Here is a 24848-nt window from a genome sequence, read left to right as displayed (position 1 = left end):
AGGCTTGGGCAGGGCTTTGATCTGTTCTAACTCACTCTGAGGTGGAAAAATTTGACAGCACCTGACTACAACAGCAGAATGACCTCTGGACGTCACTATGTCAGGACTCCTTCACTCTGTGGCATTTTAAGTAATTGTGGTATGTGGGTCTCTTTACCAACCCAGAAAGTAATATATGAAAATAAAAGGAGAATTAGACAAAAGTGAAATGTGGAAATACAAATAACAAGAAGGATCACTTGGACATTATCACTATTTTCATTTCGTACATCTTTTTATTTTCCAGTATATCCATTCAATAAATTCCAAGCAACCTTGTATATATAGCAGTGTGCATTTTGTGATAATGATTTACAATCATTAATTTAATATTCACAATAAAAATAGCATTGTTTAGGGAATTATCTTTTACCATGACCTTAGAAGTGGATGTTGTTATTCTTATGAAGAAAAGAAATTAAAACTGAGGAAGGATTTATAACTTAAACAACATCACTTTTAGCAATTTAATTTTAGCTTCTCTAATCATTATAATTTTCCCATTTTAATAAAATTCCTTGTGATCACTATTTATAAGGGGTAAACAAAGCCACCACACCAGCACTTAACCTGTTCCCTACCTAGGAGTCATTTAGGTTCATGAAGTTTTGGATTAGGACACAGAGTAAGAAAGAACTGGGTTCAGAGGCCAGATCTTTCTCTTCCAGTTGTGTGATCCTCTGGCAAGTTCTGTTTTGTGTCCTGGCCTCACACTTCTCACTGCTCATTGCCATCAAGTTGGAACTGACGCATAGCTGACCTTTCAGTGGGTTTTCAGAGGCTAGAAATTCCAGAGGAGGACCTTAACCCAGCATTTCCCCACTAAGCCCCTGGTGGATTTGAACTGCCGGAGCAGCTGTGGCTTTGGGTTCGTAGCACAGCTCCCCGGGCTGTGCCCCAAGAGCTTCCTTGTCTTCATGCTATTGTTTGTAAAGTTTCAAAACTGAAATAGGTGCTAATAGACTAGTTTTAGAGGAAGGAATGTGTGTAAGCATATGTCATGTTGGTAGTGGTAGCCGTGGGAGTATTGGGTTTGTAGGCTGTTGTATCCTGGTGGTAGTTGGTAAGTCATGGTTTCTCAGGTGGGTGTGTGCTGGTGGTTGCCTTACAAATCCTGGCAGTAGCCTTGTGAGGAACAGGTTTGTAGGTTGGTAGAAGTCGTAGCTTTTCTGTTGATGTGCTTGTGGTCACCTTACAATACCTGGCAGTAGCCTTCCAAGCCATGGATCAGTGGGTTATTTCTTAACTCCCTGATCAGATTTTAAAGCATGAATTCTTGTAGACATTTCTGCTTATTTTTGAGGACTGTCTAAAGAGAAGACGAAATTAACTCATTGCCTGGAAGTTACTGATAACTTCGTAACTGACCCTCCATTGGATTTCTGATCCCGTAAATCACACAGGAGGAGGTTGCATGTCTTTCTCCTGAGCAGCCTCTGGTGGGTTTGAACTACGAAGGAGGCAGTGACTTTGGGTTAATGGTGCAGCTCTTTATCCACTAAGCCACCAGTGCTCCCTGGGAAAAAGGTACGAATTCATCTAAAGAATATGAAAAATGGGAAGGCTCTGGACACAGGTTTTCTTCTTCTCTTGCATATTATAAAATTCTTTTCTCTATAGAAGATTTACATTTCTGCGCAAGTGTGCACGCACTGGCCTCACCACGACCTTGCCCATACTGAGCGCGGGTACACACATTTTCTATTTGAATGTGATTGGAAAAAGAAATAGAACTTTTTTTAAATTTGCATCGTTTTGATTACTTGTAAGGTTGGGCCCCTTTTTCATGTTGATGAGCCATTTATAGCTCCTTTTCCACAAATTGAGCCTCTGCTTATGAAAGGAAAGCAGAATCTCTGGGGTACAGCCAGAGAAAAGATGCTCCGGTGATAATTACTCCCAGTCCTGGACTGAGGAGCTGCAAAGGAGAGAACTGAGGGGTTCTCAGACTGTGAAAGGGTCCTGGAGACACTGTGGGGCAGGTGTGGGGCTGCTAACTGAAAGATTGGCAGTTCAAATCCCCCAGCTATGCCTTGTGAGAAAGCTGAGTCGTCTCCTCTGTGAAGATTTGCAGCATCCTGGAAGGTCTCCAGGGTCAGAACCAGCATGAGACTGGGGCGGGGGGTGTCTGGTGGCGTAGTTTGTGGAGAGCTGTACTGCTAACCCAAAGGCAGCCCCTCTGGCGATTTAAACCCACCAGAGGTGCCTTGTTAGAAAGATGAGCACTTCTCCCGTGCTGTTAAAGCCTTAAACCCTGCAGGTCAGCTGTGGGCTGGTTCTGATTCAGTGGCAGTGAGTGAACTAAAATGTCAGTGGTTCGATCTCACCAGCCGCACCATGGAGGACAAAAGTGATGGTGTGATCCCTGACGACGGTCTCGGGAACCCTGTGGGACAGTTCTTTCTCCAACAGGCCAGTGTCCAGTCCTGGAGAGAATGGACGTTACAGCAGTGAAGTGGTTGGAAACCACGGGATGATGACTCTCAGATAGGCTTCTTTCTAAACTGAGCAGGGCCCTCCACACGCAACCTGCGAGAAGTCTTCACTCCTCCCTTGATTTGTCCTGTTAAGAAATCCGGGTTTGGACTTTGTCGCCGGGCTCGCGCCACTCCCCGGGAGTGAGCCGTGGTGTGTAATTCTTCCAGGACGCATGAGCTGTGCGGCTGTCTGGTCCGGGTTCCCGGCTCCGCGGGCCCCACTGGTTTACAACAAGGCGGCCGTAGATCTTGCCTGAGTCTTTTACGAGCCCTGCCATCCAGCCCGCACTGTGCCTGCTCGGTAACCTTCTCAGACTTAAATCTGTTGCCCGTGTTCTCCTCACAGCATTAGGGAGCAGCGGAGCCCATCCATACTGATGTCTTCATATCACCCTCTCCGCCTTGGATTTATGGGGGGAAATAAACCCTCCACCATACAAGTGCTTATTGATTACTGAAGTACATAACGCTGCCTTAGACGAGAGCCAGGCAGAGTGATCAGTCTTGTACCTGGGAGAGGACAGCAGAGCCAGGCCGAGGCGGCTCCCGAAGGTCGCCGTGTGCCCCAGAGGGAGCACGGGCCCTTTTTATCAGTTGTCTAAAGAGTAAACAGTGGATGAGAGAAAACAGGAAAGAAGAGAAAACACTAAGATTCTGTTTATTTAAAACTCTCGACAGTAGGAGCCATCAGTCATGGCAGAGAGCAGGTGGGTGATTGTAGGCGGGGCGAGGCACCTGTATGAGGTATGCGGCCGGGACCAGCAGGGTGGGTTACCAGACGAGCACACGGATGTTTTGGAGGTCCTCGGTCTTATTATCAGGATCCCTGAGGACAGTTGCTGTTGCTAAGTGATGGATTAGTCAACTACAGCTCCTATCAACCCTCTGAACTACAGAGCAAAACCTTGCCCTAACCTTCACCAGCATCATCACCTCCTCCATGTTCAAGGCCATGGTCGCAGTCCCTGGTGGCATAATGTGTAAACTCGTCAGCCTGCCCGCTGTGATCTGCCAGTTGTTCTCCCAGGGAGAGACGGGTGGTCTCCTCCCAAGAAGATTTACAGCCTCAGAAACCCAGCGGAGGGTTGAAGAGTCGCCACTGGCTGTGAGTTTGTTTTCTGGATCAAGGTGAGGATTTTGTGGGTCTGCGCATGGATGAAACTGCATCAAATTGTGGGTTTTAAATCACTGCACTTTATTATCAGATGTCAGAAGTAATTCAGAACATTCTTAAAAGGAGTTAGCAGGGAAAAGAGACACCCCATGTCGCCCTTTGTGCCAGGAGATCTTCTCCTGACCACAGAAAGCTGTATTTTGAGGAGCATTTAGAAGGAATTGTGGGACTGACCTTAACCTTCACATTTAGATAAATGGAGATTTTCCTTCCAAAGACTGAATGAATGATGCCATCAAGAAAGAAAGAAAAAGGCAGGCCAGCCCTCTTCCTCCGGCGCCTTCCCTTTGCTCCAGCTCCCCCTGGAAGGTGGCTTTTAGCATAAATCTCCAGGTGAAGGGAAAGAAACAGAGCTCAGAAAGAATAGCATCCCTTCCGCCATGATCCCGCTCAGAGGAGAGGCTTCCAGGTGGAGTCAAGTGCACATGGTGGCTGGCTGAAAGCAGAAGGGCATTTTTGACACAAAGAGATGTTTGTTTTCCTTGCATTTTAACTCTTAATTTTTGACACAGTGGGGAACTCCAGCTGCCATTTAAAATGTGACAGTGCCGGGGTGTTCTGATTATCTCTGTCACACGGATGTGTGATTGGGGGACAGAACACAAAGCAAACCAGGCCAGAGATGGTGCCCACCGCTGAGGCACAGGGCCATTTCTGGGTTTTCCTTCTCGCTGGCTAACTGCCTCCTGGCTAATGAGGGGTCGCTCAGGGAGACTAAAGCTGGAATATGGACAACCTCTTTTCAGTCCTCTTGATTTTAATCAGAAATACACAATTATTCTTTTCCTGCAAATAGAGAAACTCAATCCCCACTTTAAATTCAATTATTGTAATTGCAGCATTCCAAAAAATAGCACATTCATTTTCTAATAAGAGATTGTGGATACCAAATTACTGCATATAGGATGTCAAAACAGGAAACTTGAGACTGGCAGGCCAGTGGGTGTTTTTATCTTGGCAATTTGTATTTTCTTGCAGACAATTTATTGTAATCCTACCCTTCCTTGTTTATGACATAGAAGACTGGATTTTCAAACCATCTGAAGAGAAAGGCAATTGTTCGGTACAATTTCATTTAAAATCTCACTTAGGAGCGCATTTAATTCTAAAATTGGCAAAAATGAAGGCAGGTCCCCAATGAAAGACAGGCATAAAAGGGGGTCAGCTTTTGAACCCTATGTAGTGGTCTTCCTTTGGATCACCTGCACTCACCTCCAGCGCTTGTAAATCAGTGTCTCGAGGTTGTGATAAGAAATCAGGTTGGTGGGGAATTTACAATGTGGTTCTTTAGACTCCCTGAGGCAGCACCACCATTTTCCTGTTCACTGTCAGTCTGATTGGCTTCACACAGTCAAATGTAGGAAGAAATACTTTGGGAGGTTGAGTTTGTTGTTTTCTTAAAAGAGTGACTTTAAAATCCAATTTCTCTACCTGTATGCTGCATTTTCCTAGGATTTCTTTCTGTCCCGAAATCCTCCCCGTGCCTTTCTCAGAAGCACACTCAGGTACCCACCACCTTCAACACCCAAGCATCCAGTCGGTCATCCACTGTAGCCTTCTGGCTCGTCTCAGTGTTCCGTGATTTCCCTGGGGTGCTTTGGAATGAGATCCTGACTCCATGCATTTACGTATATTTGTTGAGCATCTATAAAAGGTATTATGTGGAACAGGAAGTGAGCAAACTGAGTGACAGAGGCAGGGAAATGGGTTACAGCGGCGCAACCCCTGGAAACCGACAGGTGAAATGTCTCCATACAGGTTAGAGTAGGCACGAATGACCCCCCAGCAGGCTCTCCCATAGCAGTGGGAGTGGACGTGAGTGTGTGTCCCCGCACGGCAGAAATGCACTGTTGACTGTGGAGCGTGTACTGAGTGCCAGGCCTTTGATTCTAATCTCTCATTGGTTTCCATTTTTGCCGTTACCAAAGGTAACTGGGAACTGTTAGACCTCTCCCCCCAGGTTGTTCTTTGGGTCAGTTTGAGTAAACCAACTGCCATTGACTGGCTTCCAACACATAGCACGCCCCTGTCAGGTCTCCCTCCGGGAGATGGGGAGGGACCAGCCTCTGGCACTCCTAGCCTTAATCCTTATACAGGCCTGGTATAAGTGTGAAGTGTGTGTGAAAGGCTATCCAAATAGTGCCTGATTCTGATTGGTCACAATTTTAGACTCATTCTACACAGACCCGCTTCATAGGTGCGGAGAAGCACCTGGTGGCTTTTCAGGTCCATTCAGACTTCCTAGCTGTCTGTCACGTAATTTGCCGTTATGAATTTGAGTAAATATCTTTGTAAAGCCCAAACCTAATGAGGCTTTGTACTCTACGAAGAAACCACAACTCAGAAGCTTTGTCCCTATACACACGTTAATTACTGTTGGCTAAAGGATAAGTCCATATCATACCCACCAAAACAAATGTGTCTCAGAAACCTTCGATAACCAAATTTGTCAGCTCCATGCCTTGGTGGTATTTTAGCAGTGGCATAAAACCAATCATTACCATGAAAAAATATGATGTTGTCGTCTTTGCTCAAGAATTCTCGTTTGTGGTTTCATTTGTTTGTTTCAGTATTTCTACACTGCATAGTGTCAAGTCTTCACACACCTCCCAAGCAGAAAAGTGATTTCCCCTCCAGCGTTAAAATAGTGAAAAATTCAGCCCAACAGTTAAATACCTCTTTAGGAGCCGCATTTTTCAGGATAACATCTCTTTCCTAGAAACACTTGGGGGGAGAATAAATAAAACTACTTGATTTCTTTTGACGCGTGTGCATACTCGCCGGTTCCCTTCAGAAGGCCCATGGTTGCCATTCCCCTTTTCAGATTCAAAGTAGGTTTTAGGGTGACGCCAGCCCTCCGGTGGAAGAGTAAGATTTGAACCTAAGTTAGATGCATGTTGATGTGTACTGTGGAGTCAGAACCAACCGATAGCCGACCCTCCGGTGAGTTTTCAGAAGCAGTTAATTGCACAGAGGAGATTGCCTGTCTTTTCCTCCCACAGTGCAGCTGGTGGCCTCGAACCATGAGCCTTCAGTCTTGCAGCACCACTTCTTGCCACTCAGCCACCAGAACTCCCTTAGTTAGGACGATTAGAAGTATCCAATTTAACGAGCTTTTACTAGGTGCTGGGTTCTGGTCCAGGCTGCTCCCACAGGGCAGCTCTCTGCTGCTGCTTGGAATTGAGGCTGGCTGGCTGGTTTTTCTCTGCCTGTCTTCAGTACCACATCCTCTCCCTTTCAGGGTTCCTCTTTGTTTACTCTCTGCCCAGCAATTGGTAGGAAAAAAACAACAAGGCAGATAGGAGAGTCTTCTCCCTCCAAGATTTATCACCTTGGAAACTTGACGGAGGGGCACTGAATCAGAATTGGTTCAGTGACAGGGGAGTTGGTTTGTCTTTTTAAAAAAACAAAAACAGCCGACCAACCAAACGCATCCTTCTGCTGTCAGGTTGGTTCTGACTCATAGTGACCCTGAAGAACTGGGAGGAAAGGCCCCATTTTCCCAAGTGGAAATCTTTACAGACACAGACCACTCTTCTTTCTCCAGAGAGAATGTGATGATTTAGAACCACCAGCCATTCTCTTAGCAGCTGTGCACTTTAACCACAGCCTCTTCAGGGCTCTTGAATTGAGGATGTTATTTTCAGCCAAGTGTTGGCATTTCTGGGGGACCAGGAGGGGGAAGTTCTAAGAGGTTCCTGTGGAGGACCTAGATGCTTCTTGAATCCCCAGCTGTCCCCCCAAAAGAGCCGTGCAAGGGAAGGTAGGCATGAGGAGGTGGGCGGCCCTGCTCCTTGGCCTGAGGTCGGCCTCGCCTCGTCCATCCTTACAGCACGGGGGTGCAGGGAAGACTGAGCCACTCTGTCCTCCATTCTGGTGACAAAGGCTTCACCATTACAGGCACTTAAAGAAAGATGCATTTACTTGGAGTGTTGGAGAAAATAGAACAATTACCTATTGAAGGCAAAGTGGATGGAAAAGCGCCCGTGTTCCTACTGCCTCGCTCATTTCACCCAATCAGAGTCTTCTGCCTCCTTCCTGCACTGTGACTCCAGCCACGGCCCTCTTCTCACTGGCTGCACTCTTCCTTGCCCAGGCTCGGCCCACTGACCTCCCTCACGGGGGTCTCACTGGAACATTCCCCATCTGCCTGGGGACCAGGACATGGAATGGAAATCCCTGGCCCAAACCCAGCACTCACCCCATTGCCATTGGGTGACGTCTGACTCCCCGTGCCCCTCCACCCGGCTCCCCACATCTTCCTCCCTCAGAGCGTCCAGTGGGTTGGAATGACAGGCCTTCTAGCTAGTCATAAAAAGAATAATGCTCTGTGCCACCAGGGTCCTTAGGAAATCTGTGGAAAATTAGATAAAACTTAAATAGGAACACTGAGACTCCAGCACCTGGCTTACCTAAACATTTAAAAAAAAAAAAACCAACAACAAACCAGCCATTCTCGGTCTTTGTTGAAGAATGAACGACAGAACAAACATCCAGTATCTGTTGAGTGTTTCCGATATGTCGGGCATAACTGTGGGGAGGTTTCTGGAATTTTTACCCAGTGTTCTAGGCCACCTTGTGCTGTGTTGTCAGTAGTTCCATCTCAGAGACGATGAAACTGAAGCACAGAGACATTAAGTTCCTTACCCAAGATCTACTGATAGTGTGTGGTGTAGCCAGATTTGAAGCCCGGCGGCGTGGCCGCACAGTGCCGTGTGAAGCAATATGAGCTTTTCAAGAGCCTTGATAGCACTTTGGCTCAGCCTTAGACAGCAGGTCGCTGAGGTGGCACAAATGGTTAAGCACTGCAGTTACTAAACAGAAGATTGACAGTTCAAACCCACTCCGAGGAAGCTTGGAATAATAGTTTGATGGTCGTCTTCTGAAAGACCCCAGTCTTGACAGCCCTGTGGAGTAGAACTGCAGTGCACCTGGGGGTCACTCTGAGTGGAGGGGGCACCAAGGAAGCGCGCAGCGGGCATCTGAGTCCTCTCTGCAGCAGGGCCCACCCCGCCCCTCGCCCGGCCCCGCCTGGCCTCTCGTTTGTCGTTTCTCTTACCGAGCACATTTCTAAACGAGGACGGTTGCTCCACTTTAAGGACATACAAATGGCTTGCCCTCACCTGTCAAGCATGATCCTTGTATTTTACCAGGCCCATTATGAACGCAATCTTTCTGTCGAAAATTTGCATACCTCCTTTCTTGAAAAGTAATGACAGCAATTTCTTTCCCTCCGCTCACTTTCTGAGTGTCTCATTTAACGGCACCTGTGAAACCGACAGGCACAGAGATGAGAAGTGAAAGAGAGCAGTTGATTAAATCATCATCAAGTCGGGCCGCAGAAAGTCAATTCTGCTTGCCGTCTGCAATGATATCCTTTTATCTTAAAGTAATGAGCTATGGCACTTTTGCATCGGGTAATGCGATAAGTTCTATTAGCATGTTCCATTTGCCTCACAAGCAAGGGCAAGTCATTTTAGCTGGCTCATATCGCTGCAATCAAAGCAATTGGCTTCCCAGGCAGAGAAGAAGGGAAAGGCTCAGGGTGATTTCCATGGATCACAACACAGCGGAAAAAATAGACTCTTGTATTATTTTAACCCGTAACTTACTTTTCCTTTTTACTCATCAGCAAACTTGGCTTCTGTTAACCCGCACAGGACTGGGCTATGGACCCGGCTTCAGGTCAGCGAAGCTCGGGGTCTAGGCCCCACCCAGGGCAGCCAGCAACTAAGCTGTAAACCCAAACCAACCAAACCCACCGCCTTTGATCCTATCCTGACTCTCATTGATCCTAAGAACTGCCACCCCGTTCTGATTGATGCTGATTGTTGCTCTTGGGTGCCATCGAGTCAACCACGACTGTACACAGATGGAGACCCTACCCTGCGCCGTCCCCACACAGTCTCCCAGGCCTCGGTCCGTCCAACTCATTGAGGGTGTTCCTGTCTTTCACTAAGCGTCCACTTCTCCAAGCCTGACATCTTTTTTGTAAGCACAAAAACTGTCCCCACTGCCTTCGAGTTGATTCTTACTTGTGGTGGCCCTCCAGGCTGTCCGTCTTAAGGCGAGGAGGCTGACGTGTTTCTCCTGTGGAGCGGCTGGTGAATGGAATGTTCCCCTTTCTGTTAACAGCCTGAATAACCCGTTATACCACTAGGGCCCTGGAGTGCTCAACAGGACGGGTAGAACAGCCCCTTAGGGCTCCCTGGGGTGTAAATGTTTACAAAAGGAGACTCCCTCATCCTTCTTCCACATATCGCTTGGTAGATTTGAACTTGTGACATTTTGGTTAGCATTCTGATGTTTCTGAGCTGTGGTATGTATGGGAAGGCAGAAATGTCGCATGAGACATACACTGCTAAGGAAAACAGCCAGAAAGAGCACCCTGATAATAACACTGCAGTTACCTAATAAACGCTTGCTTTCTGCCATCTTCAAAGTCATTTGTAATTGGTCCCCAGGCAGGTGTGGATTAACGCTATTGATGACTTAGAATCAGTAAATCAATGGCAAGGAGGCACATAAAAGCATCTGTTGCGTCAGCTTTGAAGAGATCCTTTTCAAAGCACCTGGCCCCAAACTGTCAGGTTTTGGACAAGAAACCTATTTTTTTCCCTGAACAGTAAGAACAAACAAGTCAGTCTTAGAGGAAGTCCAACAAAATCCATAGAATTAAGGACGGTGAGGCTTTGTCTCACTTACCTTGGCCATGGTTCCAGGAGGGTCCAGTCCTTGGAGAAAGACTTTATGGTTGGGAAGGTACAAGGTCAGAGAAAGAGTGAAGGCCCCTCAGGGAGATGGGCGGGCACAGTGGCTGCATTGCCGTGCTCAGACAGAGAGGGTGCACAGGGCACGGCACCCGCCAGTGGGTCGAGGTGTACGAGTCAGAACCACTCCAGCACCTGCCAACAACAAAGGACATCCCACACCATCTTCAAGTATTGCTGCTGTCTGTGAACAGACCTGAGCCTGTCCTGTCCTGTGCCATCCTCACAGTTTCTGGCACACTTGGTCCTGTTGCAGCAGTCACTGTACCAGTCCATTTGGTTGAGGGTCTTCCACGCTTTAGCTGACCCTCCACTTCCCCAGCCTATCTTTTTCCAAGGACTGACCCTTCCTAACAAAATGCCCGAGGCATCTAAGACAAAGTTTCATCATCCATACCCCACATATAACTGAAGCTCAGTGCCTTTAATTCTGAACTGACTGACTGATAGCTAAACCTCCGAGGGATTGTCAGAGGCTGTAAATTACATGGGTGGATTCAGATAGCCATTGGGTTGACAGTACAACTCTTTACTTACTAGGTGAGCACAGCTCCCTTTCTGAGGCCTAAGTAGCTTTAAATTTCATGTAGCTAAGAATAACCACTTTTTATGATCACCATCATTTCAAATACGAGTGGCTGCTTAGAGTGACCGCGTGAAGGAGTCATGGAAAATGAAGCGGTATCTTTGGTTTGTAAATGGTCTTGACCCATAGAAAGCAGTTATATCCCACATATATAGATGATGTTAAAAGTTACAACAAAAATATCTACTTGGCACCCAAAGACGACAGAAAGTCACGTAAACAGTGTGGCTAAGGCTTTGTGCGTTGACAGTAAACAGACGATGTTGGGGCACCATGTGACCCAAAATGCTGCTGCTTTTCATAGGCACAAGAGAGCAGCCGACGAGAAGACGCAAGTGGACATGGTTTTAGTCACCGTCCACTACCTGTCCCTTTAAATTCGAAAATACGTGCCACGTTTTCTTCAGGTGGCTTCTTGTGCACTTGTCCTCAAGTGAGGGATGTCTTGAAGGTTTTAGATAATCCGCCGGCCCCTAAGGGATTCCATGTGTGTTGTCACTGGCAGGGTGAAATCTCCTTGCTGCGAGGAGTGGAGGTTCTCCCTCATTTTCCATTCGTTTCCTCTCGGCGCAAAGACGAACACGGATTCTGCTCAGCGGTGGCGCGGAGTCCTGGCATCTTTGGTGGCAGTGATAAATGGATCTGGGCCACAAAAGAACTGTTCCCACAAGTTCCGTTGAGCAGAATAGAGAGCGGTGCCTTCTCAATGTCGTTGTGTGTGATAGATTCAACAGTGCCACTTTCTGCTTAAGAATGCTTTCCATCTTGAGAAGCCCGGAATTCCATCTTGCGTCTACACTCAGAATGAGTCACAGAGGCACTGTGGACCTTGACGCTTTGCGCTTGGGGCTTCAGTCTTAAAACACAGAACTCTAGATGCCTAAGTGGACGTGGGGAATGTTTGCTTTCGAGGAAGCATAATAAAGTCATTTTTGCATCTTTTCTGGGCCTTGTAATGAAACACGTTTTCTTCAATTTCCCAGCTTTGCACTCTGCTACTAATTCTGAGTCTTTTTTGGTGCATTGAAACATGAAGTCTTAATATTGGGAGGTTCCTCTGCCCATCTCTCTCCTGCAGAGATGCTGGTAGATTCGGCTTTTGATCTGTCAGTTAGCGTCACACCTGAACTATAATATAGTGGAGTATAGAAGATCAACCACTGGTTAATTTAAACCTTACTCTGCACCCTGCCTTTCCTCTTTATTGAGATCTGATGATGAGTGAGGCTGCTTCTGGCCAGTATTAATCATTTGGCCCTCTCCCATCGGCACCCAAAAGATGCTTTTGGATTTAAGTTACGAGGTAGTGGTTTGATACCTTTCCTTTTCTAGCTAGATTAGAGAAATTTGCAATGCTCTGGAGCAGCTTCTGGTGGGAGTTTTTTATAGTTAACATTTGATTTCCTAGATAATAAGGAAACTCTTAAGATCAGAGTAAGAGATCTGCTGGTAGCTTTCCTTTTCCACAGCTGCTACTAACCGAAAGGCAGCAATTGGAGCCCACTCAGAGGTGCGTCGGAAGACGGGCCTGGCAACCCTGCAGAGAGTTCCCTGTGCTGACATAGAGGGGGTCACCGAGAGTGAGACTCAGTTAGCCAACAGCAGCAATTGTTCACAGAGTATCAGGACATTAAAAGGGGCGGGGTGGGAAGGTGAATTGCCACTTTTCTACTGAAATCTTAAAGAGTGCTGTTTTAGGCAAGCTGAGACTGGGAGAATTGGATAAAGGATGTGACAAGTCTTCACTGAGATTTAAAAGAACCCACTGTAGCCAGTAGGGACTTGGATTTGGGTGTTGGGGTGGGAGGAGAGCCCAGAAAGAATCCTGAAACAACCAGAAACACCAAACCCATTGACCCGGACTCAGTTCTGACTAAGTGGTGATGTCACTGGGTTTCTGGGCTGTGAATTTTTTTTTCCTTTTTTCCTTTATCTTTAGCAATTTGAGTGAAAATTTTAAAGCAAATTAATTTTTTTGTTCATATTTTGTTCTGTACCATTCATCTGCATACCTGGAATGTAATTCCACTTCTCCTTGTAATCCTAATTTCCGTTACTCCTTCTGTGCCTTTCTGTGCTTTTCCGTTTTGAGTGATATTATATGGTTCATCCTCTTATTGGACATTGCTTTTCCCTTTATCCATCTTAGTATGTCCCTGTTATCTATTTGCTGGTGTTTACTCCTCACTTTCCAATCTTCATAGCTGTCCAAGAATAATCCTTTCCCTTGTCTTTCATAACAATTGTCTTATACAAGATTTGTCAATTTTTTTGCCCAGCTTATTTGATTTAGTCCTCTAGATGTATCTCATAATGTTCTCTAGATATGTCCCTTTTATGTGCCATTTTGTCCTCCTTGATTTTTAATGTTGTGCGTCTGATACAGGCTATGGTCTTCGCAATCATCTGTTATGCATCAGAGAGTTGGACAATGACCAAGGAGGATAGAAGGAGAATTGATGCCTTTGAGCTGTGGTGCTGGAGAAGAGTATTGAGAATACCGTGGACTGCTAGGAAAACAAACAGATTCGTCCTGGAAAGGGTTAAACCGGGTGGCTCCTTGGAGGCAAGGATTCTGAGGCTCCGTCTAACATACTTTGGACATGTTGTGAGGAGAGACCGGTCCTTAGAGAGGGACATCATGCTTGGGAGGGTGGAGGGACAGCGCAGGAGGGGAAGGCCCTCTATGAGGTGGATTGATTCAGTAACTGGGATAATTGGGATGGCTGTGTCAGAGACAGTGCAATTGGCACAGGAAAGAGCAGAGTTTAGGGCTGTTGTACATAGGGTCGCTATGAGTCGCAGGCGACTCGATGGCACATAACAACAACAACAGTATTCCATTGTGTGACTGTACCGTAGTTTATTTACCCATTTTTATACCCAAATTTATAGCAAAGTAGCAGCAAGAAAAAGACAAAACAACCCAATTACAGAAAGGACAGAAGGTGTGGGATAGGGGAAGTACTTCAGCAAAGAAAACGCTCAGATGGCCAATCTAACACCTGAATAAATAGTCAAGATCACTCGCTGTTAGAAAGATGCTAATTGAAATAACAATGAGATACCATCTCAGTCCAGCAGTAATAGCAATAAAATGTCTAATAATAAATACTGGCAAGGGTTTTATTATTGGGAGATTGGAACTCTTAATGCACTGCTTGACATACAGAATGGCATAGCCACTATAGAAAGTACAGACTATAATGGTGAAAATACAGAATAATATCCCCATAATATAAAATGTGACAGACTGCTGACCAAAAGGTCAGAAGTTCAAATATACGAAGCCCATGGGAGAAAGAGAGTCTCCTCCCATGAAGATTGATAGCCTTGTTACCATACTGGTAGTTCTGTCTGAAAAGGAGCCCTGAAGACTAGTATTGAACTGGAACTGTCCCTGTGGTTACATTTCCGCTGTTTGTAAGCTATCCATACATAGACCATAGTGTTGAATCTTAGGTTCAGTTATATCTCTATCACAAAGTTTGTCAACTTTAGGCAGGCAAGAAAAAGATCATCTAAAAATGTCTAAAACAGTACATTGAGAGGAAACTGCCAGAATGTCAGGCTAGGTTTAGAAGAGGCCATGGCACCAGGGATATAAATTTTTTTTTATGTCAGAAGGATCCTAGGTGAAAGTAGAAGAATCTGGGTTTTATTGACTATATAGCAGCGTTCTGACTGTGTGTGTTGCAACAAACTACACTAACATTGAGAAGAATGGGTATTCCATAGCACTTACCTATGTGCGTACAAAATCTACACCCAGCCCAAGAAGCTTTTGCCCGAATGAACAAGGGAACACTGCATGGTTTACATTTGGGAAGGGTGTGCATCAGAGTGGTATACGTTCTGCACACCTATTCATTCTGTATGCTGAGCAAATAATTTAGGAAGCCAGACTCTATGATGAAGAATGTGGCATGAGGACCAGAGGGATTCTCATCAACAACCTGCATTATGCAGATGACACAACCTTGATTGTTAAAAATGAGGAGGTCCTGAAGCACTTGCTGCAGAAGATCAAAGACTACTACCTTCAATATGAATTATATCTCAACACCAAGAAAACAAAGATCCTTAACACTGGGCCAGTAGGCAGCGTCATGATAGATGGAGAAGGGATTGAAACTGTCAATTTCATCTTGAATCCACAATCGGCACCCTTATTACTAGCAATCTAGAGATCAGGAGATGTATTGCTTTGGGCACGTTCACGGTCGGGGACTTCTTTAAAAGTCTGAAGAGCCGTACTGTCAGTTTGAAGACTAAGGTGCGCCTGATTCCGGCCATGGTTTTTTCAGTCACTTACTTTGCATCTGAGAACTGGACAGTGAATAAAGATGGCAGAAGAAGAATTGATTCTTTAGCGTCACGGTGTTAGGGAAGAATACAGAATATCCTGACTGCCAGAAAATCAAACAGGTATGTCTTGGGAAAGGTGCGGCCAGGGTGCTCCTTAAAGACAAGGATGACAAAGCTTTGTCTCTCATATTTTGGACATTTTCCTAAGAGAGACTTTTCCTTAGAAAGAGACGTCATGCTTGGAAAGGTGGAGGGTCAGCAAAAGAGAGAGGACCTTCACCTCGATGGATTGACATAGTGACTGCTGCGGTGGTCTCAGGTGTATCAGGGATGGTGAAGATGGCACAGGGTAGGACAGACTCAGATCTATTGTTCTAGGGTCACTGTATGTTGTTCTTGATTTGATGACCTCCTAACAATAACAAAAATGCTGTAACTTTATAACTTATAGTGATGAGATGAAAAGAATGAATTTTTTTTATGAAGATTGATAACTTAGTAAACCACGTGGACAGTGTCTGTGAGTTGGAGCCCATGCGATGGCAGTGGGATGAGTGGGATGCGGAGGTTTGCACACGGGGAAGAGTGTGTTTATTAAATTATATCCCGATCTCAACAATGGGTTTCAGGACAGCCAGATCTTAAAGTGATATCACAAAGCAAAGTACACCGATTAAATTGTTGTTTACTTGTTCTAAAAAATAGATAAACTAGTAGTTCATTTTGATTTCTTAGAAATGTGTAAGAAGAATGAGGAAGATTGTAATTATTTTTTAAAAAAGACTGAAAAGAATTTTATATAATTCTTTTCATTGCAATATATAATGTTTACTCGATTATTGGTGATTTTTAAAATTTATTCAGTGTACATGTATGGATTTTTAAAAGGGAAAAATATTGGGTAGGTTGATGTGTTGTTTAAGGAGCAGAGCCTGTCTGGATGACAAGAAGCTCCCCACAGAAGCAGAAAATGAAGTTCAGGTGTAGAGGTACTGGGAGAGCTAACAGGTATCACCTACCTGCATGGCACAGGTTACACAAAGAAGCTTGTGCATCGTAACTGAGGGGGACTTGAAGCATTTGCTGCAGATCAAAGAATGCAGCCTTCAGTATGGACTGTATTTTCAACATCAAGAAAACAAAGATCCTCAGCACTGGGCCAATAGATGGGTCATGCTAGACAGAGAAAGGATAGAGGCTGTTAATCTCATCTTGCTTGGGTCCACAGTCAACACCCTTGGCACCAGCAATCAGGAAATCAGAAGACGTATTGCCTTGGGGAAATCTGCAGTGATTGATCTCCAGATTGCCAAAGAACAGTGTGTGCCCGATCCAGGCCGTGGTCTTCTCTGTTGCTTGCTATACATCTGAGAGCTGGACAGTGAATAAAGATGGCAGAAGAAGAATCATTGTTTTTGAGTTGTGGTGCTGGAGAAGAGTATTCGACAGACCATGGACTGCCAAGAAAACAAACAGGTCTGCCCTAGAGAGGGTGAGACCAATTTGCTCTTTGGAGACAAGGTTTTGCATACTTTTGGGCATGTCACCAGGAGGGACTAGTCTTTGGAGAAGGACATCGTGCTTGGATGGGCAGAGGGTCAGCGGAGAAGAGGAAGACCCTGGATGAGAGAGGGATTGTTACAGTGGCTGTGGTAATGGAGTCAGGTGTGTCTGAGATGTTGGGGTGGGCTCAGGATAGGGCAGGTCCAGAGCCATTGTTCACAGGGTCACTAGGAGTGGTCGTCAACTCAATGGCACAGAACAACAGCAAGCCCAAGCCCACTGCCCCTGAGTCCGTTCAGATTCGTGGGGACCCTCTGTCAGGTTTCTAGGGCTGTAAATCTTTCTAGGAGGAGACTGCTCCCCTTTTCCTTGAAGAGTAGCTGGTGGATTCAAACCACCAACCTTCACTTCCCTCCCTACCCACCAGGGCTTCTTGGATGAGACATAGTCCTCTGTGAATGTGCAGTGACACATGGGACTTGGATGTCATTCTTCTCTCCCCCTTAGCCTGTGGTGAGCTTGATCACCTCTTTCAGGATCTGGGGTCCAACGGCTGGTCCTTGTCTATGGTAGAAAGGTTGGCTGCCTTGTTTCCTTCCTTTTAAAATGGAGGGAAACATTTCCAAACATGGGGACCCCACTTCTGCGTGTGTGAGCCTTCCCATTTCCCAACCTCTCCTGTCTCAGTTCAGGAGGCAGTTCAGTGCAGACTCTTATTTAAGTGGGTGTCTGCGCACTGGGAGTGCAGACACGTCGTCTTAGAGCCTCAGAGGACCCAGAATCATCTGGAGAAGCCAGGGCGGCCTGAGCGGGGCCCTGAAAGCCGTGAGTGTACTAACTGTGGACGGGAGGCCATGAATCCTTCCCACGTCAGCTCCATAAAGCAGCCTCCCCGTCCACAAAGCACGTCCATAAAGCGCTGCCAGCCGAGCAGAAAGCCTCGTCCGGCCGGCGGCCCTCTGCCGTCTGGGCTTGTCAACAGGCCCCTTTATGAGAGGAACAGACTCCGTGTGTGAGGGAGCGTGTGCGGGCCAGGCCGGCGCTGGCGCTGTTTGCAGAGCGCGTTTATTGCCTCTGCATAATTTATGAGCTGGAGGGCTGGCCACCATCCGTCTCTGCCAGGGGCTGGCACCGCAGCCCCCGAGCCGAGCTGTAAATTGGATGGTGCGCGCCTGCTGGGCTCGCGGCACAGTCCCCGGGTCAGTATGGGAATTTAATACCAGAAATGGAACTGTTTTCTCACGCGCCATGTGGGCCCCCGCGCAGCCGGGGCTGTTTTGGCAGACTGTGCGGCTGGCCTTGTCGCCGAGCTGTCACTCACCCGCGTGTCGTGTGGGGAGCCCAAGCATTTTTAATCGGCTTGGCATCCGTGCTGCTTCCATAATGGATACCAGTAGGTCTCGGTTCTCCACCATATGCTTAGCTCTGGAGACAAGGTGCTTCTGGGTATATCAGTAATTACTTGATGCAGAATTAAGTGGACCTTGAAATTAGAACTGGACTGTTGGAAGGCAGGAAGCTTAACGCTTTAAGAGAAATAACCCTTCTCAGGGACTTACCGCTGTTAAGACCAGGGGTGGGGGGGTCTCTCCCACCTTCCCCTCACCCTGTCAACCCAGAAGACCCTGTCGTGGGGGGATGGCAACGTGGTGGTGAGGCTTTCAGCTGCCATCGGCCACTACACCGAGAAAATTGGCAGCATCTGGGGAGTGAGCTCACCTGACGGAATCTGCTTCACCGCCCCGCACCCGCACCCTGCCTGACGTTTTGTCACTGTTGAACTGTGCCTGGACTCCAGGAGCAGCAGATGAAAACAGAACCACCAGTCATACCACTGCTGCCCTGCTGTTTCCGGCTCTGGTGACCCTCCATTGGCTTCCGAGGCCGCAGTTCGCCATTTTTCCTCCCTCCAGGTGGTTGATGAGTTTGAACCACTCACCTTTCCGTTAGCAGCCTAGTGCATGAATGTTATGCTCCTTTAGGTGCCTTTGTTGGGAAAATCACTCAGATCATCACTGGGTTCCCTCTGACTTCTGCCTTGCAGGATACTCTAAGCCTTCGCCTCACTCAACGGCCTTATTACAGAACAGAAATCACCCATTGTGCATAACAAACAGCAAACCAAAAATCCGTCAGTGTGGGCCCTCTGGGACTGGAAGTTGTTGGCAAAGATGTGTGTGCATGTTTCTATCATTGTCACTCAATTGGATAACCCTAGGGCGCTGCGGTGGGAAGGAGCCATGCTGCCCACTCGAAGGCACAGGGTTCAAATTCCTTGCTTGCTGCAGTAGAAGGGTGGGCCGGCTGCTCCCACTCCGTTTACTGCCTCTGAAAACTTACTGGAGGGTCAGCTACGGGTCGGTTCTGACGTGACAGTACTTAACAATAATACAACACTGGGGAGCCGGAGGGGGAACTGAAAGATTTTAGAACCTCAAGTCTACACTGTTGTGATGGACGCTTCTAAATACTTACAATAGAAATACCTTAGTCTGGAAATAGAAAGCTGTAGTCCCCAAATTGTGATTTATAATAATAGATATCCACCTTGATCAGGTTTTGTTGCTTATGTTTAAAAGCACTGAGTCAACAATATGGTAATTTGTTTTTCTCTAGACTAAAAAAAAAAAAAAAACAACAAAGTCCAGGAACAGACTGCTCTGAGGTTAAGTCAGTGCCTGAGTCATGTAGACTTTGTCTCCACTGTCTTGTTCTTGGACTTGGGCTTTTTGCCTCATCTCTGCAAGGTAGCTGCCAGAGATCCACACGTCACGTCCTCACACACTCAACTTGAAGACAAGAAGCAGAGTGTTCCTGTTTCCCCCTTTGTATCAAGAAGAGAAACCTCGTTCCAGACCTTCAGCAGACATTTCCTCATGTCATATTTGCCAGAAAGGGACCTCACGACCGCTCTTAGCTGCAAGTAAAATTAGGAAGAAGCCCTCTGACTTTGTTAAACCTGAAAGTGTCAAGAACGGTACCAAGAGGCAGGAAAAGGTCGTGAATGGGTGTGAGGACCTAGTCAGGAGTGACTGCCCTCAAAGCAGTTTATTTCCTGCTTCTCTCCTTGCCCAGGTGGCCACTCTAAACACATCCATGGCATCATCCTAGCCGGCCTGTGTGCCCATGTGTTTGCAGTTCCTGTTGATCCTGCTTTAAGTATTGCTGTGCCGTGTGTTCTTTCCTTTCCCAAACCACAGCACCATGTGGCTCTGGACAGTGTGGTATCTGCCAGTCGGGTCTCCCCGCCATCTGTCCCTTGCCCCACAGATCTGTCCAGTACCTAAGGCGAGGGGTCATTTCCTTGGAATACAGCCAACCTAGTCATAACCCCACTCAGGGTTTGTGTTCCAATGGAATCTGCTAAACAGAAAGTGACTTCAAGGAGAGGCCCGCGTCTTGGTTGAGTTTGTGCTGGTTTCTCGAGGTATTTTGGTGTCACTCTTAGCTGGTCCTGCACCCTCCTCCCAGCCATTGGCAATGGTTGAGTTCATTGTCGTAGCACCTGTGTCTGTCCCTCTCACTGGAGGTCTTCCTCGTTCCCCTTGATTCTGTACTTGATCAAGCATGCTGCCTTTCTTCAAGGACCAGTCCCTTCTGATAACATACACGAAATGAGACGAAGTGTCACCAGCTGAATCCTCCTTCTTGGCTGTCCTCCTTCCGAGCAGATCCTCTGGTTCTCCTGGCAGGCCATGCCTACTGAAGGTCACGGAGTGAATGAATGGGTCTTTCTATCTGCTGCATGTATACTGTAACAAAAACAGAATGGTGGTATCATTTCTTTTTAATCCAAAATTGGAAAGCAAAAGCATTGTTCATTGTCTTCATGATTCGTTTTTAAAAACAGTGTTTCTTTTTTCTTTCATTGTAATGAGATTCCCAAAGCTTTGAAAGAATTCTTTGATTATCCTCAAACCAAGTCACCACTTAGAATATGGACTTTACTGGATATGATGTGATTCTGCCGCCCTGAACCGTATTTTTCTCCCATATCATGAACTTCTTACAGTGGCCTCCAGCCCTGGGCGTGTGTCCTGTCAGTGAGATTTCTCCTTTGCTCTGAGCCCCTAAACCCTGCAGCAGGGCCTCTATGACAAGGACTAAGGCTTGTCAGCTAGGAGCGTTTCCTTCCCAATCCAAATGAGACCAGTGCCTGAGGGTTAATGTCTCTTTAGAAAACACCAGAGATGCAGCTGTCAGCATTTCTTTTTTCTTTTTCTTTGATGTTTTAGCTAAAGTTTACCGAGAACTTGGTTTTCCTTTCATTCATTGTTGCACATTTTCTCCCTAATCATCCCTCCCTCAGTGCTTTTCTATTTAAAAAGAAATTCTTTCATTATTGTACAGTCAGCATTTCTTTTTATTGTTTGTTTGTTTGCTCACAGAGTTCCTGTACATTGTGTGTCATACTCTTCTTCGTTAATATTGGGTTTCATACAGTCATTCCCATTCATTATGTTTTATAAAATCACTCACCATGGGACCTTTCCAGTCTTTTCAGGTCCCTGCTGGATCCTTCCCATTCCCTTCACCTGCTCCCTCCACCCACCAAACTCTGCAGCCTTGTGGTTTTGCCCCTAGCCTTCCTCACCCCTCTGCTTCTACCCCTTCCTCCACTGGGTCCCCATACATGCTTTACTAGTTTTTCTTCTATTTTTACAATAATAGCCTTATGCAGAATTTGTCCTTATGAGGCTGAGTTCGTTCACTCAGCATAATACTCTCCCAGGTTATGCAGTACTTTTTGAAATCATTGTTCCAGAGGGTTGCATAGTACTCGATTGTGTGAATGTACCACAATTTCTCAATCCATTCAGTTGTAGAACATTGGTGTAAAGATCTCCATTTGTGTCCAGTTCCAATTTCCTTGGGGTATAATTCTGGTGGTGGAATAGCTGGGTCATAATGGACTTTCTATGTTCAACTTTTTGATGAAACGTCAAGCCGTCTTCCAGAGTGGTTGTCACATTTTACAATCCCACCAACAGTGTAAGAGAGGTCCCAGCTCTCCACATCTTTCCTCAACATTTATTACTTGTTGCCTTGCTAAACTTTGCCACTGCTAATGGTGTACGATGGTATTTTATTGTGGCTTGTATTTGCATCTCTCTTCTCGCCAGTGATTTTGAGCATTTCTTCATGTGTCTGTTGGCCATCTGAATGTTGTCTTCTGTAAAAAAAAAAAATCTTTCCATGTCTTTTGTCCATTTTGTAATTGGATTGTCATTCTTTTTCTTCTGGAGGCCCAGGAGGTAGAGAAATTGCTTTTATTCCAAGTAACGTAGAATGATCCTGACTCAACATAATCCTGGGCAGAGTTGATGCCTACCTGTCTGGCCTCTCTGTCCTGTGCAGCAGGAGTTCTCGTGTATTACAGAGAGCTTTGCTGGACTGGCCCGGGAATGGGGAAGAACTACAGAGGACGGGCTGGCAAGTACATCAGAAAAGAGGCTTCCAGCCTTGCGCTGTCCATTCCATTGACAATCTCTCCACCTCCCCCAGTGTTTGCCATTTGCTTTCTTTGTATCAGAATCAAGAAGGTCCTCGATCTTGCACTAACCCTCCTTCTCTTTTTATTTTCAGTGTGACAGCGACAGCGACCAGGAAGAGAAGGTAAGCCCATCACGGGTCTCACACACAACATACCGGGGAACCCTCCCCACAGCCTATGCTGACCATTTCTGTAGTTTATTCACATGAGATTTCCTGTGGCCAGATAAAACATGTTTCATTTGGGAGGTCCACTTTTTTAAAAACAAACATGTTAATGTTCTTGGTGTGACATTGAATTTTCCCTTCATGAGAGATGACTTGTAAACTCAAAAGTATTTTACAAGTAGAAATTATTTTAATAACCATCTGAATGTTTCCTTTATTTTTAAAAAGAACATATAAGAACATTAAGTTTACCGGTATGTATATCTTAGGCCATTTCTGCATTTGATTCCCTGCACCATATGCTGCTTTCTGGACATTTTGGTCTTCTTGATAGAAATGTGGGCATTACGTTTTATGTACATTTCCAGGACTCTCATCTTAGGGGCGGGCAGGGGAGACAACATGGGGACTACCGTGTTTGCCCGGGTGAACGGCGAGGTGGGAGGGCAGTTCTTCCAGCAGGTGCAAACTGTGCCAAGGCTCATGGCCACCACCAGCCTCGGTGTGTCCGGTTCGCCGTGGATCAAGGAGAGGAGCTCACTTTTGTGAGCCGCCTGAAGATCGGATCCCAACCTGGTAAAGTGAGCTTCCTGTTGATGGGAGCAGAGGGGTGGTGTGTGTGCCTGACCTTTCTTCCTCACTGTTCCAATTTCCCAACCAAATTCCTTCTCCTCTTTTGCTTCCGCTTTATACAATCTGCAAAGACTTAGGGTCTCGCCGTTCTGGTAGCCTCACGCCGACAGCCACAGCGGCCGCCCGCCCGTTTTCTGAACCCGCCTGCAGGGCTGCCTCTCCAGAGCTCTGTTCTCCTCCATTCACCTCCGGCACGCCCGCAGGTTTTACCTGCACTCCTGTGGTTAGTGCTCAGTGGGATTCCTCCATCAACCCCGAATTTCCACCCCCCCCCCCAACGCCTCCTCTGCTGCCAGCCTCCCAGAGCGATGTGAAGGCTCCTGTTGGGTCCTGTCGTTAATTTGAATTCAGCATATGTAGCCTGTTATAAAATGCGAGACATCATCATTTGAACAGGTCAAGCATATTCAGATGAAGACAAATGGTGCTTATTTGATTTCCTTAAAATCAGGAAATGAAAAAAGTGCTCTCTAGAGAAATCATGCTCTGCCTGACTTGGATGATAGGCCGACGCGTGTCCCCAGATAAGAACAGGCCCTCGCCTGGAGGTTTTTATCTCTGAAGGACGGTCAGGACTGTCAGCCTGCTGACATGTGCATTAACCATGTCATTTTAAACAAAGTGACCTGTGGAAGGGTGCACTGTGCTGGGACATGGTAATGGGCTGTTGGATGACAGCGAAAGTGTACACTGGAAAGGCGGCCTCGGATTATTCTTTTGTTTAACTGACAAGTAGGCGCTTCCCTCCTGCAGCCCCGTGGGATCCCTGGCTCCTGGGTGTAGGGCCCCTACTCTCATAGATGTCTGTGCCGTGGGTTTCAGAGGGAGTGGACAGCAGGGGGGGTGCAGTATCCAAGGCCTGGTGGTCACAGAGACGCAGGCCCTGTTTCCACATTGGAAGGACTTTGTCATCTCCTAGCAGGCACCACAGGGCCTCGGGAGGGAATGGTTCCTTTGGACCCTTGCCCAGGGACATCTTTGGGGCTCAGTCCCACAGGCAACAGCCAGCCTGTGGTACTTGTCCAGGAGGCTGGACCTTAAGTGGGGATTCACAACCAAGCCAACCGTAGGGTCAGCCAGCATGCTTGAGCAGAGGTAGAGGGAAGGTGATAAAAAGAAACCCTTTTGCATTCCTGGGTTCTTCATCATTGTTCTTAACCTTGTCAAGGTGTTTGAATGCCCCAGGGGTACCCAGCCTTCTCTGCGAACTGTTACAGGATTTCCCCAGGGCTCTAGAAGGTGCAATCAGGATGGCCATCTGGGGCTGCCATCTTCTAGACGTTAGCCACTGGGATTGGCAAAGGGGCTCGCTGAACCCCCAAAGAGAAACCCCACCCACGTGTTGGTTCTGACCTGAATTCCGAGTTACTGTCGCCTGGTTTCTGTCTCAGAAGCAGAACAAAGCAGAGTATTAGTTACTGGGGGTGGATAGGTAGCCAGCACCCACCCCTCACAGGTGGGGAGGAATTCAGGGCAGTGAGTAGGGATCTGGGGCCAAGAACTGCTTGGAAAACTAGAGAGTCAGTGAGAGAGGAAGACTCTGACCAAGTTGAGTTGCTACGGTGACTCCAATGGTTTTAAGCATGGCTGAGATTATGAGGATGACACAGAATGGGGCGAGGTTTTGGTCTGTTGTCCACAGGACCACTGGGAGTCATAGTCAACTCAATGGCACCCAACAATAGCCAGGCCCAAGA

General features: G+C 46.7%; 1 protein-coding gene across 1 annotated transcript in view; it reads left to right on the top strand.

Moving 5' to 3' along the window:
- The window catches only part of AUTS2 (autism susceptibility candidate 2), a 1255025-nt gene that overhangs the window by 863057 nt on the left and 367120 nt on the right, over positions 1-24848 (top strand). The window contains exon 7 of the mRNA XM_006889779.1: positions 22444-22473. Within this exon, the coding sequence (XP_006889841.1) occupies positions 22444-22473 (30 nt within the window). The remainder of the gene's footprint in view (positions 1-22443; positions 22474-24848) is intronic.

This window comes from Elephantulus edwardii, unplaced genomic scaffold (genome assembly GCF_000299155.1).
Source record: "Elephantulus edwardii isolate Elephantulus edwardi_28Jun2011 unplaced genomic scaffold, EleEdw1.0 scaffold00080, whole genome shotgun sequence".
In the NCBI taxonomy this organism is placed as follows: domain Eukaryota; kingdom Metazoa; phylum Chordata; class Mammalia; order Macroscelidea; family Macroscelididae; genus Elephantulus; species Elephantulus edwardii.
This window is presented reverse-complemented; position numbering and strand designations above follow the sequence as displayed.